Source organism: Sycon ciliatum, chromosome 10 (assembly GCF_964019385.1).
Source record: "Sycon ciliatum chromosome 10, ocSycCili1.1, whole genome shotgun sequence".
NCBI lineage: Eukaryota > Metazoa > Porifera > Calcarea > Leucosolenida > Sycettidae > Sycon > Sycon ciliatum.
This window is the reverse complement of record NC_088652.1, coordinates 11,996,843-12,016,374: the sequence shown is the minus strand read 5'-3', so window position 1 is coordinate 12,016,374 and position 19,532 is coordinate 11,996,843. Positions and strand designations below refer to the sequence as shown.

The window sequence follows — 19,532 nt, the reverse complement described above, 5'->3', positions numbered from 1 at the left end:
AAGAAACCCATGGTGCTAGTATAATTCTGGGGTGAGGTGTGCGGTGCTGGCAAGACCTTGTAACAGACACATTATAAAATGTGTTGTTAAATGCTGGTGAATTACTAGCAAGTAAAGTCAGCTGTGTGTGTGTGTGTGTGGGGGGGGGAGTGAGGGGTGTATGAACGTGAATACTGCTAGCTATTTTCCAGTCGCCTAAGATCGCTGGACCATGCACCAAACTTGTGCAGCTTATAGATGAGATAGTCCATAGCATACTGCGATTGCGGTGAAATATAATGAAACGAAACCGCCAGTTCTGAGCAGCAGCTGGGTCCCTCGTTTTCCTCGACTTGCCCACGGAGTACTTCAGCACCCATTTGTACACTGAACCAGCTATAGCGCCGGGTGTGAGGGTGCAGCTCTGGACTGAGGGGCAAGATCCTGCTCCTTGCTACGTCCTGGCTGTCTGAGATGGCGACTCCAGCTGATTTCAGGCAGATAGAAACCAGCTGGTCCTCGTGTTCTATGCGAGCGTTCGTCATACAGCCTTTTCCGATTTTCTCCCTCAGTTTTCCCAGGGCTGCTCTGTTGAGGACGTATCCAGCACCGCCAGATACCCAGTCAACACCTCCACCCTGTAGATGTTTGCCCAGGAAACGTGGCTGCGTGGTATTGATTGTGTACAGCATGAACTTGAGATTCTCCACCACCGTGTAGGTGTCGTCATCACACTTATAGAACCAGTCGTATGACTCTCTGTACGTCTCGTACACGTACTTCCAGGCTTCGCGAGACTTATCCACCAGAGCATCACGTCCCTCGGTCACACCCGGCAGGGATACTCGACCTGAAATATTTGTCCTGTCTTCGCCACTAGTCATGAACAGGAGTCTGTCGCATCGCCTGCCCCAGGTCGCCAAGATTGCCGAACCTTTGCTGGCGATCGTGTTACTTCCAGTCATTACCCAACATAGTACGCGAACGTTCAGCACTTTCTGCACCTGCGGGCTGACATTAGGGACCTTTCGCATTTGCTACGAAACGAATGCGAAACGAAAGTTTGATTCGGCTCGTAATCGTTTCGTTGAAAACAGATTTCAGGTTTCGCAAGTCGTCATGCAAATGTGCATGGCAACTACGAATACGGCCGCGGGCGCCGGTAGAAGGCGTACGGGTTTTTACACGCACACGTGCATGGATCATGGAATCAAGGGAAAAATGTGTACCTTGCAAAACATGTGTACCTATCCAAATAAATGTGTACCTGACGGATTCGGAGCGTGCCACGAATGAAGAGGCCTCCATTCGTGAAAACGAGTTCTCCGCAGGGACTCTGACGAATCCTCGAACCCAGGTGACGAATCAGCATTCGTTTCGTATCCGTCCGCGGGGTGCGAAAGGTCCCTAATCTCGTCGCGGGTACGAACGACTGCCGGCACTTCTAGCTCTCCAACCAGTTCAGGATATTCCCTAACTCGGCGTTCCCTGACTCGGTTTTCGTCTTGGACTCGACTTGATTGCCTCGTCGAAAACGGATAAGAGCTGACGAAAAGCAGCAACGTTATACCAATGCACAGAGCCACCAGAGAACGACACCTCTGCTGTACGGCAAGACACATTCTCCGCCAAACCCCTCCTCGGCCCGGCGTGGAGCCACGAGTACGGGCTCATGTAACAAGCTGCCTAGGAATTACAACGCTCTTCTCTCGCATCCTAGATCCTATCGAGCCAGCTCGTGCGTTGGTATTATGCTGTAGTTTGAGCTGGAACGAGATATTCCAAACCATACACCCGGCCCAAGAGTCACAACAGCGCTTATCCTTTGGCCGAGTGGTTGTGGGCTTGCCAGCAAATCACAAGGTCCGGAGTTCGAGAACCTCATTCAAGCAGGGAGCGTGTACTGTGCTAACAAATGCGGAGATGCAAGCGGGAACCACTTCACATGCAGCAGTGAACTGCGCCGACACTGCTCACGCAACCACCCTGCACTAACTACTAGTAGTATCTTGATTGAGGGTGTACTTGAGCTACTTAGCACATGGCAATCGTGGTAACCGTGCGCAGTCCGAAGTGCGGAACGTCTTGGTCTGTGTCCTTGGTGACATACATGTACATGTAATTATGCTACGCAGTAAAGAAAAACGCCGTTTGTACTATTACATGGGCCTAGTGGGCCCTGTGGGTTTGTTTATTGTTTTTTTTCTAACCACGAACCCCGAGAACAGAATAGTGCATAACAGAGGTGGTTGCAGACGCAACTGTGGTGGGTGTGAAACTGAAGCATCGCCGTTGCAGCCTAATAATCGAAAGTTCAGACCTATACATGTATTTTAGTAATAAAACGTCTGTCGTACTTTTGCGTTTTCATGGTCGTAGGACATCAGCTCAGCTCAGTAGGGTTCAGAACAAAAAGAGGGTCTACGGCCACACGGACTCACACCGCTAGTGCTGATAATCCCGGGACCGCAATCTGCTCCAACGTACCGCTAGTGCTGATGATCCCCGGGACCGCAATCCGCTCCAACATACCGCTAGTGCTGATGATTCCCTGAGTCCTGACCGCAATCCGCTCCAACGTACTGCTGGCGCCACGCCCCGGAAATAGTTCGTCTCCGTCGGAAGGTAATACATATCAAGATTCAAGAGTAAATAGGCCGCGTGCCGGGGATGGTGAGTTTACCCGGTATGTACTCTTGCTAACATTAATGTAAAGTGAAACCTCGTTAAGAAGAACACTGATAAGACAAACTTTCGCTTAAGAAGAACTAGAATTCCAAGCGCTATTGGATTCATCACTGTGTATTCACTGGGTAAGACATAATTATGGATAAGAAGAACTCCCATTATTGCGAACAAATACCGTCGGTCCCTTGGTGTTCTTTTTTTTTATTATTATTATTTATTTCCACGATGGCCCATGGCCAATAAGGAAGATAATATGATTCAAATCAGTCCAGAATCATATAAAATCAGTCTAGCAAGTAAGGAAATCAACACATTGCAGGGGGGATGGGGTCACGATGGGGTACAGTGTGAGCTACTACAGGAGCATATGGATGATAGAATGAGGCTAGACGCCATTGATTTAAACGCATGCTTGCTATTTGTTTCACGCAGGTCGGGGGGTAGTTGGTTGAAATTGTGAAGGGATAGGTTGATGGGTGAGTTGGTGTGTCGGTATGTGTGTGATGTTCTCAATGTGTATGTTCTCATGTGTCGTAGTGCATATGGCTGCTCTGTGATTGGTCGTGCAAGGTGAGGCTGTTGCATGTGAAGGGGAGCGCGGATGTACTTGATGTTGTGGGCAAGAGTAACCTGTCGTAAGAGTTGCCGGGAGACTAATGTGGGGAGTTGGAGATGATGAAGAAGTGAGCTGTGATGGACTGGTGCAAAAAGGGGGATCCGCAGGCAGATACGGGCTGCTCGTCGCTGAACGCGTTCTAATTGGTCCTTCTGTGTGCGGGTGGTGTTGGATAACACGAGACTGCCGTACTCTATAACCGGGCGAATGTAGGCGGTGTAGATTACGAGCAGACTGGGGGTGTTGAGTTGGCCTCGTGTTTTACGAAGTTGGTGAAGGAGTTTTTTGGATTTGTTTATTATGTGCGTGACATGTGAGTTCCATTGGAGGTTGTTTTGTAGTATGATTCCGTGTGTTCGTTCGTGTGTTCGTCCTAAAGAGGTTCGACTGTACATGTACTTGTACCTGGGGCACACCTACCCAGCTTGGCCATCCGCCGTACTGTTGCCTCGCTTGCCTGCCCGGCCGTACAAGCTGCACTACTTGCCTGGTCCTCCGCAGCTGCTCTCTGTGTTGCCACCGCGCCATAATAATTATCACCTCTGCCAATCCCAGAACCGCAGCGAGCACGGTAGTGTCAGTGGCCATGACCACCAGCTCCAACACCAGCTGCCTGCATCTGCCCCGCTGGCGCTGAAGCGCTCGTTCCCACACTGCAGCATCAGCGATTGGAACTCCCTCCCTGCCGCTCTCCTGTCCCAGCCTCTCCACAGCAAGAGAATGCAATCATTCAAAACGAACGTTTATCGCCATCTTCGCAGCACAAACTGGCTCTGGGCAGTCGATTCCCTATGAATAGTATCATGCTATGATAGTTTCTCCCCCACACTCGCTCGTGTTAAACCTTGGGGCTTTCGCATCTTTCTGACCTGTACAGCTCTATCTTCTTTTTGATTCCATCCCGCGACAGCGCGTCCACTACAGCGCGAGGCATTTCAGCGCGACCACTTCAGCGCAAGGCATTTCAGCGCGAGGTAGTGTCAGCGCGAGGCACTTCAGCGCGAAGTAATGTCAGCGCAAGGCACTTCAGCGCGATGTACTGTCAGCGCGAGGTAACGTCAGCGCCAGGCAATTCAGCGCATATATGTCAGCGCGAAGCACTTTCGCGCGTACTATATCGGTATCGTACGCATTATCGTTCGCACGGAATTAGTGGTCTCGTCTGCACTCTCGCTACCGGGATTTGGTGACTTGGTGATTCTTTGACAAACTTGTTTTTACATAGTTTGAATTATTTAGTAGGCATTAGAAGTATGACAAGAGAATCCGTAGATAAGAAATGAAGAAGTCGATCAACATTCGAAAGAAATTCAAAATTAGTGATTTCCCCATTTGCACGTCTGACTTCCAGGACACTCTCGAAACACTCTACGGTAGGCTCCTCGTCTCTTCGACCGCATCAACACGTACACACATGGCAGAAGTTTGCGGTCCCGCATGGTGTGCAGTGTGAACAGCTGCCTGAACATGTGGGGCACGACCTTGCACGACTTGATCATAAATCTCTGTCACTGGCCGCAATGTTGACTTCGCCGAAGTTTTCATTGACGAAACCACTTTCCTCGTAACACAGTCATTGGCATTGGGAGCTTGGGTGTGCTGGGCGGCATCTCTTGGTTGGGGTACACCATCCAAGCCCAGCGTCTCCTTTCTCACAGTACACGCATTGTCAATGCACCGCCAATAGAATCGTTCGCCGTCAGCAGCACGCTTATCAAGGCGATAAGTGTAACCACCACCTTGGCAGAATGCCGGCTTGCCCTTGCCTGTCTCAAATCGGTTCAATTCCATTTTTGAGAGTTAGTTTGCATTGGAAAATTAAAGAAAATAATGGCCTATCCCCCAAAATACTGTCTTTTATAGGGCGACTGGTGTTAGTTGTCAATAGTCATTGATCGTACGTACATTAACATGCACGGCGCTGAAGTGCCTCCCGCGGAAAAAATCTGCGCTGAAGAAATTGGCGCTGACATGTCCTGCGCATTAAAATTTCGCGCTGAAATCATTGGCGCTGTCAAGCCACGGCGCTGAAATGGCACTGTGCTGAATTGCCTCGCGCTAAGGCGGTCGCGCTGAAGTGCACCGCGCTAACATGGACGCGCTGTCGCGGGATACCTTCTTTTTTTCTTTGTTTGTGGTGCGTGTTTTTGGCCGTGACGCCGAGACCTCAGGTCGGCAGAGTCATCAATGCCCCACCATCACTGCTGCGTCTCGGCACAGCGCCTGCTCATTACTTGTCAGTTTGTCCTAGTCTCCGTACCATTGTCTTTCCTTATTCTTTTCGAGCTGGTTATGTGAACATAGTAAAAAATAATAATAATAATTGAAGTACACAAGAGAGAGATTGGCCTTGGAAGCTTTGTTACAACTCTGAGTTTCACGTATCAGTATTACCAAGAGTACATAACCACTATCATGCAATAGAGTGCACGAGTTCATCACGTGATGTGAAGTTCTGCCGTCGCAGACCCCATAGCTGGAGTTGCACACTCTTGGGTTATGTACTCTTGGTATTACTGTACTACGATCATCAGGCTTGAAGTACATTATTATTTTTTTTCTTATTTTCTTATTTTTTAGGGATTTCCCAACAGGCAATGTTGCCTTTTTACTTGGAACCCTACATGACTGATATCACTAGTAATGCGTTTTATGGCCGTCATTTGGCTCCATCTCCTATTGCCCTGCAATCTCTAAAAATCGTATGTCTGTCCAGCCATCGGATACGAGTACTCTATTCCCGCCTGGTGGTTTCGGCTGACGCGAATCTGACGCGAATCCTGACGTTTCGAATCCATTCTGGAATCGTCAGTGAGCTGTTGTATTGCAAGGCCCACGGACAGGCATGACCACTCGAGGTCAATTGGGACGCAACCTTCCCCGCCCCCTGGCCCACAGTGCTTCTGGCGCATGCCGACCGCTTCTAGCCAGCTGCCGACTCTGGAATGGCTTGCCCGACTGTATGAAGCAGGGAGTCGTATTTTACAACTCCCTGGTATGAAGTTCATAGTATCTGTCCGTGAATTCAAACGCATGCTGCTGCTGCTGTTTGAAAACGACTCATGGTAGTCTAGCCGTAGACACTAGACATGGTTAGTAGTAGTAGTAGTAGTATTTATTATTTTACTAGGGCAATCCCCACAGACTGTGAGTCTTTTTACAGGGTACCCTAGGTAAGTGCGTGAAATAGAGCTGAATGAAGAAAGCCGTAAGTGCGTGAAATAGAGTAAAGAAAAAAGAAAACGGTGGCTGCATGCTGTGCCATTATGTGTTGCAAAAGAGGCTGCGAAGAGTACTGTTGAACATTGCAAAGGAGGCTGCCTGGCGGCATGCTGCTGGAAGCGAATTCCACCTGTCAGCAGCCAGGTAAGGCAAAGCATAGAAACCGTACCGTGACGAAGCATTAGGCAGGGCTAAAGCCAGGGCGGACTGTCCCCTGGTCAAGGCATTGGTATGGTTGCTATTTGATCTAAGTACAAAAAGCTCGGCAAGTAGAGGGCTGCGGCGGCCATGCACACATTTATAGACAAGGCAAAATATCTTTAGGTTATAACGGATGGCGACAGGAATAATTTTGTGGCGTTGACAAATGGTGGCGGTTGGGTGGCATGGTGGGTAGCCGAATGTTATCCTGAGGCTACGTTTGAAGCATCGAATGAGTGTGTTGTATAGGGTTGCTGATATCGTGTGAACGTAGCAGTTGCTGGCGTACTCCATGGTGGATTGGATAATGCTTAGGTAAAAGGAACGTTGTGCCTGGGTGGTGATGTGATGTCGTATTCTGCGGAATGCGGCCAGCTTACGGTTGACGTCAGCAACAACTTTCCCGACCTGCTCCTTGAAGGCAAGGTGCTGGTCGACTAGCACTCCAAGGTAACGGACACACTGGGAAGGGGATACTGGGAAGTTACCACAGATGACAGTGAAGGTAGGTGGAAATGGGGTTGTCTTCCGGCGGACGATTAAAAGTTGAGTTTTGTCGGGGTTCAGTAGGAGGCCCAGTTCCGTGAGGTGTGATTTAACCGCATCGAAGCTCTCTGATAGTCGGTCCTGTATCGTGTTGATGCAGCTGCTCGATGTGTAGAGTCCTATATCGTCGGCGTAGAGTATGTTAGATGTGTGAGTTGGTGTGACGTCTGTTACGTGTCTTGTGTAGATTGTGAAAAGAACGGGGCCCAGGACAGAGCCTTGAGGTACCCCTCGACTACAGGTCACGGAGTCGCCGGATGTTTTTGTGGAGGGGTTCGTCACTGTCTGTCGACGAGCGCTTAGATAGGAGGCGAACCAAGACAGTGCTGTGCCACAAATACCGCAGGAGTAGAGCTCGTTGATGAGTGGCTGGTGCTTGACCCGGTCGAACGCCTTGCTCATGTCCAAGAATAACACTCCGGTGTTCTGACCGTCATCCAAGCGTTGTTGCCACTTTGATATAGCCAGTGAAAGTGCATCCTCTGTGGAATGATCAGAGCGGTAGGCGAACTGTTGGGGAGGAAGAATGTTGAGCTCTGGGTGGGTGTTGATATAGCGCTGCAGTTGATGAAGGACGATCTTTTCTAGAAGCTTGGATACGATGGGGAGTAGAGATATGGGGCGATAGTTAGAGGGACATTCTGGATTGCCTTTCTTGAAGAGGGGGAATACAGACGCTACTTTATATATGTCTGGAAAGGAACCGAGGGAGAGTGATTCGTTGAAAATGAGACAGAGGGGACCGGCTAGTTCTTCTGCACAGATCTTCAGAGGAAGGGGTGGGAGTTCGTCGGGTCCGGTGGATTTGAAAGGGGAGATCTTCTTGAGGAGCTTGCAGACTTCAGTGGTAGTGACAGGGGTGAAATTTGCGAAACTGGTGAGCTGTCGGGGGCCTTGGGGGATTTGCAGGGAAGGAGGTCGCTCTGGGTCAGAGACGACCGATCCAAAGAAGTTGGTGAGGCTGGAAATGTCGGCTTTGAGAGGTGTTGGAGTGGTGTTCCGACCAAGGAGTTTGTTGAGCATTTTCCATTGGCGGCGAGGATCATTTCGGCAGTCTGAGAACTCCCTTACTAAATATTGATTCTTTAGGCGTTTGTTAAGCAGCGTGCCTTCTCTTCTTGCTGCACGGTACAGTTGCAAGAGCTGGGTGTCAGTCGGGTTTCTCATAACCGCGCGGTGAAGATGTTTGCGACGGTGGAAGAGATTTGTTAGCGCTGGTGTACACCACGGGGATGGCTTAGGTTTCCGTGATTTCTGACTGCGACAGGGCCGTAGTGGACACAGCGTGTTTACGGCCAACAGGACGCTGTCGCGAAACGCTGATGCTGATTCATCCAGCGATTGGAAGGTGCCGCTCGTCGATTCGGCCACATTCTTTGCGATTTCTGTTTTCAGCATATCAGGGCTGATTGAAGACAGAGGTGGTCGGCGGATATGTCGTATCCCTGTAGTTGCGGGTGATGAAGCTCTACCAGGGGCGCTGTAGGAGAAAGTTACAAGGTGATGATCACTGACGTCTACTACGGGATGTACAGCTTGGTTCCAGATGAAAGCTCTGGAACTGCCTGGCGCACGACCTAGCAACTGTTTATCGACCAGTACAACGTCTAGACATGATTGGCTGGGGAATCGTGTGGGAGAGGAGATTATGTTCTCAAGGTGAAGTGAGCTGCAGAACTCTTTGAAATGGTGAAGGTGGGATGTGGGTGGTGTTCGCAGTGTGTCACAGTTTAGGTCACCCAGAACAATCATCGGTGCACGTGGGTTGTAGAGATGATCGGCGGTATCTGTAAGAAGCTGCCAAAAGCCCACAGTGTTGTTTGGGGGCCTGTAGACACAGGTCAGTGTAAGCTGGTCAGTTTTTGTGGTCTGCACCACAATGCACAAGACTTCAAGCTGGTTTGGATTTGGGAAGGTGATGGCAGTGACAGTGAGTGAGTGCCTGACATAAAAACATATTCCTCCACCTTGCTGGCTAGTCCTGTCGGTTACTGTTTTACCGTTCACGCTAATTTCGGCGGTAGGCCTGCACTGTTTTTTGTGTGTGTAGACATGGCATTTTACAGTTCACGCGCTAGATCCAACGGTACTCGTACCCCAAACCCAAAATACCGTCGGTTTGGTACCGTTTCGACGATAGAAAGCTCTTTTTAGCGGGAGAACGAAACGGTAAGATTCTAACTACAAGTTTCTGTGGGGGTCAATAATAAGAGAGTGATAAATAATTACAATAATAAAAAATAACATGCTCTTGTTCATGAAGGTGGGGACTGACCTCACACCCAGTGACATGCTCTTGTTCATGAAGGTGGGGACTGACCTCACACACCCAGTGACATGCTCTTGTTCATGAAGGTGGGGATTGACCTCACACCCAGTGACATGCTCTTGTTCATGAAGGTGGGGACTGACCTCACCCAGTGACATGCTATATGCTCTTGTTCATGAAGGTGGGGACTGAGCTCACCCAGTACCATGCTCTTGTTCATGAAGGTGGGGACTGACCTCACCCAGTGACATGCTCTTGTTCAGGGAGTCGTAAAATACCCGGTATTTTACGACTCCCTGCTCTTGTTCATGCCACCCACTAGCCCTCACATCCTCACTGCTCAGGTCTCCAAGCTGACTATCTCCTTACACCCACACCCACGTGCATGGCAGGACCACACACCTCACACCTCACACACACACGCCCCCCCCCCCCACACCCACAGGACCACACACCTCACACACCTCACACGCACGCACGCACACCCCCCCCCCCACACACCTAATCTTTACTAATCTTTACTAATCTTTACTTGATTGCGATGCCGGTATGTCCTCTCAATAATTAGAACAAAGAGAGCTGATGATCGCTTCAATGCTGAGCAGAAGTAACAATCTCCTCATGTCCTCAGTGCCAAAGGCAGACGACTGCAATTCCACAACGCTCATTTCACGATGATGGAAACAATAATCGTGTACGAGTACTAGTACACACTTGGACCATTTGGTCATCCCTATTCTAGCCGCTAGTCCATCCAGCAACCAGATATTGACTATTACGATAAGTACAACTGCGTGAACGAGGGCTCACCCAGCAAATTCAATTCAAGACGTGACTCCAGTCAAGAATTAGGGTCTTTACTCGAGAACTCACAAATACAGGTCAAGGCACCCCACAAAACTGATAGATGGCACGAACGAAAGACAAATAGGCTAGACAAAGTGTCCCAAGTGATTGAAAACAGCAGATCTACCAAATAAGACAGCTACATGTGCCTAAACATCGATTCCCATACAGTAGATCTAGAGAGTAGTATCAGGCAGAATGAAAGCCTCGGAAGTGCTCAGGTCTCCAAGCTGACTATCTCCTTACACCCACACCCACGTGCATGGCAGGACCACACACCTCACACCTCACACACACACGCCCCCCCCCCCCCCCCCCACACCCACGTGCATGGCAGGACCACACACCTCACACGCACGCACGCACACCCCCCCCCCCACACACACAAATTCGCCTGCAGAAACGAAGTCGGATAATCTTCATTTAACTAGCAAGAAAAGGAAAGTAAAAGTAGGTAGGAGGAACACGGCTATAAAACTATATATAGTAATCTCAACAAACGATAAAATGTTCTTACGTCACCCGGTACCCCCGTCATGAACAACGCTGCAATAAATCTAGTAAATCCATTTCAACCAGACTTGGCAGCAAAACTTATTTTTACGGCATGCTTGGAGAATACATAATATTTATTACGAGCTCGTTTTGGCTATTTCAGCAGCTGATAAAACAAAGTAAACTGCCCCGTATTACTACTGTACACTCCGCAGGAAACTGCCTGATAGCAACAAGCTGCAGCTGGTATGTGTATAGAAGGCATATGAGAGAGGATGAGAGACAGAGGGGGGAGGGGAGGGGGAGAGAGTAAAAGCGAGAAAGAGAGGGACAGTGAGTATTGCAGAACTGCATAGTTGCGTTTGTCGGGTAAGAAAGTGAAAAATCATAGTCAAGGAAAAAAGAACTGTGATAATTAAAACAGCAGGGAAATACCCTGGGATAAAAACGGTAGGAAACCAAGATAAAAAGTTCAGGCAAAGGAAGACCCACAAACACGGAATAAAAAAAGGAGAATAACACTTTTGTAAGATGTGAGAACTGCGGGCAAAGGAAGAGGAAGGATAGGGAAGTGTGTGAAACGATACCCAATGCATGCGCGCTAGAAATAGCCGCCTCACTTGAGACCTATGAATCGGCATTGTCAGTCCATTAGTAAACTTGAATCAAAATTAATTTGCTCGTGTGTGTGTGTGTGTGTGTGTGTGTGTGTGTGTGTGTGTGCGTGCGTAGCATGTGTGGTGCATGCGCAGGATAATTCGCTACGCAGCCACTTGCGCGTGTTAAAATGAAAGCCATATACTGGATTATTTGAATATTTTCTTCATCGCAGCCCCGAGCATCTGAGAGACAAGGGAGCAACACAGACATAATAACGTTGACAAAACCAGCGGTGTGGGGAGCAAAGGAAGGAAAGGGGCAGAAGGCACTATCCAACAGTGCATCGTGGTTGTCTAGTCAGGACATGACAGAGAAGAGCACGAGCTAAGCGGTGTGCATCCGAGGAGACCTCTTCAAACTACCCGGTGCCAGATTTGTTGGCACCGAGTTCCTCTGCGAAGTAGTCATCCATGCTCATCTCTACGGCTGACGCCCTGTCCATGGCTCCCGCTCCAATGCTGTACATTCTGGCCACTTTCATTTGGCTGTTGCGCTCCAGACTCTCTGCGCGCACGTAGGAATAGTGGTTCGGGACGCGCGGGAAGCGAGGCTTGTCCTCGTCGGCCTTTCCGGAACCGCTGGACGGCGCAGGAGGTGGGTTCGTGCTGTTGGTGGGCTTCTTCCTGACCGACGCTTTGCCCACCAGCGCGTACTGCGCGCGAGCAATCTCCTCGGGAGAAGCAGCACCTATCAGTGCGCTCGTCTTGCGATCAAACACCGCCATTGCTCCGCTGGGGGCTTCAGTAACAAGACAATTCTGCGTGTTGAGCTCCATGTGCTTCTTGGTTTTGAACAGCGAGATGGGCACCTGGTTACCGCTGGAGGTGACCAGCACAGAAGAGTTTTCCGTATTCTGAGGACTGGCGGCATCGTCCTCGTGCCTGCCCTGTGTGGCCAATGCGGCGAGCCTCGCCTCCGCGGCCAAGTGGACTTGTTCGTCCGAGGCTACGCCCAGGGGCTGGCTGGACGTACTGAAATCGAACAGGGCATACTTGTTGGACGTGTATACCACGGTGCACATGTCGGGTTGAGACTCGGTCAAGGAAACCCCAAAGACCGTCAATGGTGTAGAGCTGCCGCTCTTGCTCTTAAATGCGTAGCTGCCGTCGAGGTCGATAAACACTGGCTTGCCGTTGGCTTGCATTGACTTTGCCGGGACGGAACTTGAGAGTGCGTCTGCTGCTGCCCTGCTGGCGTGTTGCTCACTGTCCAAAGAGCCCCGGCCCCAGCCTGCTGCTGCCACCGCTGAGCCTTCAGCAGTGTTGCTATCGTCCTGCGAGGGAAGACCGTACGCATTGTACATGCTGCTGTTCACGTGCCCGTCGTCGGGCGTCGGCCTAGCCTCGTCGTGCTGCTGCTGCTGCTGCTGCGGTGGTGTTGTGGCCGTTGCGATGCGATCGCCTTCCAGCATGAGCGTATACGTGCTTACACCGCCCTCGTCGGACTCGCTGACGGAGTAGAAGTGCGCTCGGCTGTAGTCCACCTTCGTCTTGAATATGCTGACAGGCATAACGCCACCACCGGTGCCCACGAACATGTACTGGCCATTCGGCTTCTTCAAGAGCTTGTGCCTGTGCTCCTGTGCAGCTTCCGATCTGCAGCTGAACGTGGTGGTTCTGGCACGCGCTCTGGCGTCGGCGTCCTCTGCAAGTCTGTTGTTGTCGTAGATGTTCTGAGCCGCGCTCTGCTGCTGCCGTTGCTCGGCTATTGCCCTCACTGCCTTGTTTGCCTGAGCGCGGCTGGCCGTGGCTAAACGTTTGTTCGTGCGGGGGTCGACGAGGGCGAACTGGTTGTCAGAGCCCAGTACGACTGCGAACGCCTGTGCTTCCTCAGCCGTCAACGTCGTTTCAAACGCGCTGAGCGGGATCATGTCGCCACCATTCTCCACTGTGAAGAAAAACTCTTTCGGTACGACAGATTTGTTGTCGCACGAGGCGAACGGCTTGCCCAGAGGTTCGGTGAGATTGGGGTGGCTTTGGGACAGTGCTTTGCACATCTCGGTTGTATCCTCGTAGAGAACTGAGTTCTCGTCCGCACTCTGCCCGGCCGTGACGCACCCGCCCATGACCGTAGAGGAGTCCTCGGACATCCAGAAGCCCTGATCCTTCATCTTGCCCAAGGAAACTGCGCTGTCGATGTTCCACGGGCTCTTTGAACGGCCGGCGGAACTGGTGGAGGACATGCAACGTGATCTCATAGCGGAAAATGGGTCGTCGTCGTCCTGCAGTGCATCCATTGGCATGTACTCAGAGTCGCCGCCGTCTACTGCACCGCTTGCCGCTTCCCCCTGGGCTCGCTTGAACAGGGCCAACTTCTTCATGCGACTCATGCTGACCTTTCGCCCAACACTGTTTCTTTGGCCGACCCTGCTTCTGTCACCGATGCTACCTTTCCGGCCCCTCTCGCTATCTGGGGGACTTGCGTCAGTTCGGGCCCGTCCCGAGCTGGGCTGCTTCTGCCCGCTTTGATCCTGTTGCCACGCCTCATATGGGCACGAGCCACAATCCGAACTCTCGTTGTTTGTTCCCAGTTCATACACGTTGGACACCTTCGCTGCTGCTGCTGTTGGCTGGGATGAACTATCACTCCAGGCACCACCCTGGCGAACATTGAAGATTTCGTACATGTCTTCGACAATTTGCTCGCAGCCGTTGTCGTCTTGTGCACCCGGCGGTACGGGCTTGGCATTGGGGATGGGATTGGATTTGTTGACCTTCTGGTTACGCTTGGAGAAGGTGCGATGCATCCAGGCACGAACGTCATTGTTTTGAGCGGGGGCGGCAGGGCTCTCAGCATTGTCCGTGCTGCTTTCCAGCATCAGATCCTCACTGGACAAAGCTAGAGAATGTTGTCCGCCTATGCCGACCTCGTACTGCTTTTCTTCGTCACAGGGGTCCCAGTCGTTTGAGTTGGCCCTCATCAGGTCATCGATCACACCATAGTCTCCTTCGAATTCGTTCAACGGCACGGTGGTAACTGACGAACCTCTCGGACTGGCCAATCTACATCCTCCCTCCATTGTCGGCCTGCGAGAGAAGACGTTGAGGAAATCGCCATCCGCTGACGTCCAAGACTGCTCGAAGTCTTCAGCCTGGCTTTCGCCAGGCAGTGACACGGTCGAGGCGGAGTGGTTGTCGCCGACGAGTCTTTCATCCGTTGCGCTGTACCGACAGCCGAGGTCGTGCTGCGAGCTGGTACTCGACCAACGCGGTGAGGAGGTGACTGTAATGGTGGCGCTGTTCCGTCTCGACTTCTTGCCCACCACACTGTAGAGCAACGAGGAGAACATGGCGTAGAACGTGTTGGTGCGACGGTGGCCTGATTCCTTGTGGCCTTGTTGCGTGTTGATCGGCTTGCCGTTTCCTTGCCATTCGTCGTACATGGCGCCGGTGAGGTTGGACGTGGAGTTGGACATTCCGTGGCTCAGATTGCCGACACTGCTGCTGCGGTCGCCGCGCAGGCTCTGCTCAGCTTGCTGACCGGGGGCCGGCGTGTCGGGCGAGAACTGCCTGTCCGGCTTGGCCTCGGTGTAGTTGGTGCTAAGCGACTGGGAGCGGGAGCGGGCGCCGGCTCTGGCCAGCTGAAACTCCTCGTAGTCCGTAGTGGCGCAGTCGTCTGTCGGTGTAGCTACGCTTCCGTGCTGCAGGAACAGTTCATACGCTTCGTTGTTGAATTGGAGCTGTGGCGGGTGCTCATCGACATCGTTCTTCCTCCTGTTCAGCAAGACACAGGTAAACACAATAGTGGTAGACAGACAGAAATATAGATTGCTCAACACACACACACATAGACAGACAGAAATATAAATGGGTGAACAAACAGACTGAGAGAAATCAGCACACGAAGCACAGCAACCACACAGTTTCGACTAGGCATTTTTGAAGTTGAATACCATGGTGATTAAGGCCTCGGTCACACTACGGTCAGTTTGAAGCTGGACGCAGCGTCAAACTCCAACACTTGACGCTGCATTTTGCATTTTTGCCGTTGCCACCGCGGCCTGACGCACTTCACAAAACCACTGTGCGGCGAACCAAATCCCTGTGATTGAGTACGGTACAGTGTGCTATTTTTTCAAAAGACACCGTTTTTCATGCAAGTGCATGCAGCAGCACGCAAGCGGCAGCACCAACGCAACCGATTTGCTCGCACCAGACGACTCTGCTGCGTCCGACGCTCAAATTTCCCCGCGTTTTCGTCAGTTACCATGGAAAAGCTAGTGATTCTGACGCTGACGCTGCATTTTTGGCGTAGTGTGACCGAGGCCTAACACGGCTGCAAGCATGTCCTTATAACCGGCACTATGGCGGTCAGAGCATTGACAACGTAGCACTTTAACCCTTTATTGGCCGATTAAAATACAAACAGGCCCACGCAATCGCCAAACCTGTACCTAAATTGGACGTAACTTTAGTTTGCATTGGACAAATTCCACGATCTTGGGCATCCTGGAAAGGCCTTGGCGAGAGGAGCGCAATGAGCGTACACTCGACTCCACGGGATGCACTGGCCCAGCGCTGCAAGCCAGGGAAGGCCGACCAGCGCTGGGCCCACGCTCGAGATCTATCTCTATCCACCATTTCACTCCTGTTGCTCGTATCAAACTCAAATTTTTTCGTAGAGACTCCCGGGAACCTGCTTTTGAAGTTGAATCGGTGTAGTCTTGTCAACAGGTGACGTAAGCAGGGAAAATCCCGGCCGTTGACCCACGCATCGCGTCCTGAGCGCAAATTCCCCGGGACCAACATTACGAGTGCTATAACTCAAGAACCGCTCATTGTATCGCTTTGAAAATTGTTCGAGGCGACAGCTGAGAGTTTTCTCTTCGACCTACATATTTAGATCTCTCCACAAGACCGAGATTTGACCAAGTTACGATAATTTCAAAATGCCTACCCCATCGAACATCGGTGTTCGATCAATGTATAGGCCAGCCAATAAAGGGTTAAAAGACACATAGTGAACCAATGGGTACTACGGTAAAATCCCGCCAGAGCGCCCCTACCTCCGCGACCCTTCGAGTAGGTCCAGGTGGGGAATGGCGGATGGGCGAGTCCTACGTGCCGTGACGCATTTGGTACTACATGAAAAAGTACTCGCACTGCGAAAAATGTGCGTGTGTCTCGTTCACCGACCGAAGGTAATGAATGAGCAGGGAGACCAATGAAAACCCAGGGTTTGTGCGATCCCTGGTCAAGTCGGTGTGAACTGTTGCGTACATTTCCAACAAGGGCGAGCACGCGTCTGCAGTGCGGTACGGCATCACACTTCACAGAGCCATACGAGGATTCTCACTTCCCTGAAAAGAAGTCCGAGAGGGGCGCATGGGAGAGACGGGGGCGCTCTGGTGGGATTTAACGGTACCGTAAAATCCCGCCAGAGCGCCCCGTCTCTCCTATCCGCCCTTCCCTGACTTCTTGTCAGGGACGTGATTGATTGTATCCTCGTATGACTCTGTCACAGTCTGTGATGCCGTACTGTACTGCAGACGCGTACTCGACCCCCGTTGGAAATGTACGCAACAGTGCCCAACCTCTTGACCAAGAATCGCACAAACCCTGAGTTTTGACGGGTCTGTACGACTCCTGGCTCTTGACCTTTGGTCGGTGTACGAGATGCACGAACAGTTTTTTCGTAGGGTGAGTACTTTTTCATGTAGCACTGAATGCGGCAAGTAGGACTCGCCCATCCGCCCCTCCCCACCTGAAGCGTCGAGGAGGTAGGGGCGCTCTGGCGGGATTTTACGGTACTAGTAACACATATTAACCCATTGACTGCTGAGCCCGAATATATTCGGGATTCAAAATGACGTCAGGGCGCTGAGCCCGAATATACTCGGGCTGACAGGCTATCCTACTGTACTAAGTTCCGTGTTCCAGCGTATGGCTGGAAGAGACCCCAGAGTCGAGCGGTACATTTCCTGCATTCAGTACGAGAGGTTGCGGGTACGAATCCCGCGTGGATACGTTTTTTTCTTCTTTTTCGCCCGGTGATTCAACTCAAATTGGCGACTTTTTCGTATTTTACGCAATTTGGATGAACTTACGTGTCATATAGCACTTTGTTCCTTTTTCTGGGAACTATATCGAGTTGGTCAGCGTGATGATCATAGCCTTGGTCAACATTTCCCAAGAGTTCAACAACCTAGTTGCCTAGACTTTGAAGTTGTGGAGCTGTATATTGGCCCTATTTTTAGCATTTTCTTCAGAGCCTCAGATGAAAGGCCCTGTAGCCCTCAATGGGTTAAACAGTGAGGACCACGGGATCAAAAGGGAGACAACTTTCGCACATACTTCTTTGGCACAAACAGCCAAATATGTAGTTGGCGCCACTAGCGCTATCTTTTAAAGTGCTATTTTGTCAATGTTCTGACGGCCAAATATGTAGTTGGAGCCACTAGCGCTATCTTTTAAAGTGCTATTTTGTCAATGTCCTGACGGCCAAAGGGCCGGTATTAAGGACATGCTTGCTACCTTGTTAATCACCATTGTATTCGACTTGAAAAAAGAAAAAGTGAAAGGCCTCGTCAAAACTATATGGCTTGTGTGCTTCGTGTGCTTATGAATAATACGATGCATGCAAAATGTGAGGAAGTGCTCAACCCCTGCCTCGCACCCACTCCTGCCATTCCATAATTATGCCTCATTGCTGCCTTGCTGCTTTGTGCCGTGAAATAATTGGTGTATTCATCGGTTTGAGGGAAAGAGGCAAACGGGAAAAGTCTGAAGAAAAAACTGACTGCCACCTCCAGCAGTCGAACCAGGAACTTATGAGAATCGCGATACTAACACACTTCCCTAGTTTTTGTTTGTGATAACCTTTCATCAGAACCCACTTGTAGAAAAGTAGTGTATGGGATAATGAAGCCATCGTCGGCAGAGATTACCCCACCCACTCAACGCACTGCACGCACGCCATTACGGTATTGGAAAATCGTCCTCCCGGTACAGTACAGTCGGGCGCCGAAGAACGGAGCACCGAAGAACGACCAGGCTAGAATTTCACCAAGCACAGAGCATACAAATGTATACACGGTGACTCAACGGGGCATAGACTGTAGTGCATGAAGATAAGAACGGTCTAGGCTAGGAGGCTGACCCCCCAGTTCTTTCGGCGACCAACAGCACTGTCAAGAGTACAGCCCACAACAGCACTGGACCATAGTATACCCTGTGACTAGCGACCACTTCACCAGTCATGGACAGTCTCACATTCGTGTATGGTTGTACGGTGAAAACCTCTAACTAAGGACCACCTCCCACTAAAGACCACTTTCTCTGGCCCCAAGGGGTGGTTGCTAGTCACAGGTTTTACTGTATATGCCACGAAAAGTATATGAAAACCAGAATGTGCAGCTTGGAGGCTTTTTCTAGGGCAGGAATCCGTCATTATATCATACTTCCCGGAGATTTGAGACGGGAAATGGCGTAGTGCGTACAACTGAGCTGCAGTTGTGCAGAAAGAGACCTGCTTGAATCTTGCTTGTACGCGCTACATCACTAAAATGATGTGTAATCACGGAATTCCGCCGTGACAGCAACCCATGCGAGCTGCACACTCTGGCTTTCATGTACTACTCGTGTACTACTAGTGATGCCACTGAACGCAGGGCTACGTTAGCTAGCGTCTCTCACCTGCTAAGCGAGGACATGTCCGACATTGGATGTTGCAGAATGCCAGGACGCTTTCTGGTCTCGGACTTGTAGGCAAACAGAGCGGCCAGCATGATCACGACAACGCAGGTCAGAGCACCCACGCCAGTGATGAACATTGCCTGGGCTCCGGAATCCTGCTGACCTAGTTACCATGCACAGCAGTTAAAAGACAAAGCGGTTAAAGGACACAGCGGTTAAAGGACACGGGCAAGATGTTCGAAAACTACACTAGCAAAACAATGAAACGGCGTTGAGAAAAATATGTTCGTCTCGCGAACGGTGGCACACTGTGTGTGTGTGTGTGTGTGTGTGTGTGTGTGTGTGTGTGTGTGTGTGTGTGCGTGTGCGTGCGTGC

At 50.9% G+C, this 19,532-nt stretch overlaps 2 protein-coding genes across 2 annotated transcripts in view; both read right to left on the bottom strand.

The window, feature by feature from the left end:
* Nucleotides 1–176: 176 nt before the first annotated feature.
* Nucleotides 177–944, bottom strand: LOC135826652 (glycoprotein-N-acetylgalactosamine 3-beta-galactosyltransferase 1-like). The gene has a single exon (XM_065339254.1). It carries the CDS (start codon nt 942–944, stop codon nt 177–179), a length of 768 nt encoding a protein of 255 aa, XP_065195326.1.
* Nucleotides 945–10,809: 9,865 nt separating this feature from the next.
* LOC135826651 (fibrillin-2-like) overlaps nt 10,810–19,532 on the bottom strand; it is a 34,457-nt gene continuing 25,734 nt past the window's right edge. Inside the window, exons 10-11 of the mRNA XM_065339253.1 lie at nt 19,157–19,319; nt 10,810–15,235 (exon numbers count right to left, since the gene is read on the bottom strand). Coding sequence (XP_065195325.1) covers nt 11,881–15,235; nt 19,157–19,319 — 3,518 coding nt within the window. The 3' untranslated portion in view covers nt 10,810–11,880. The remainder of the gene's footprint in view (nt 15,236–19,156; nt 19,320–19,532) is intronic.

Coding starts and splice junctions, on each gene's coding strand:
- LOC135826652 (XM_065339254.1), bottom strand. CDS start 944: ATGACTGGAAGTAACACGATCGCCAGCAAAGGTTCGGCAATCTTGGCG.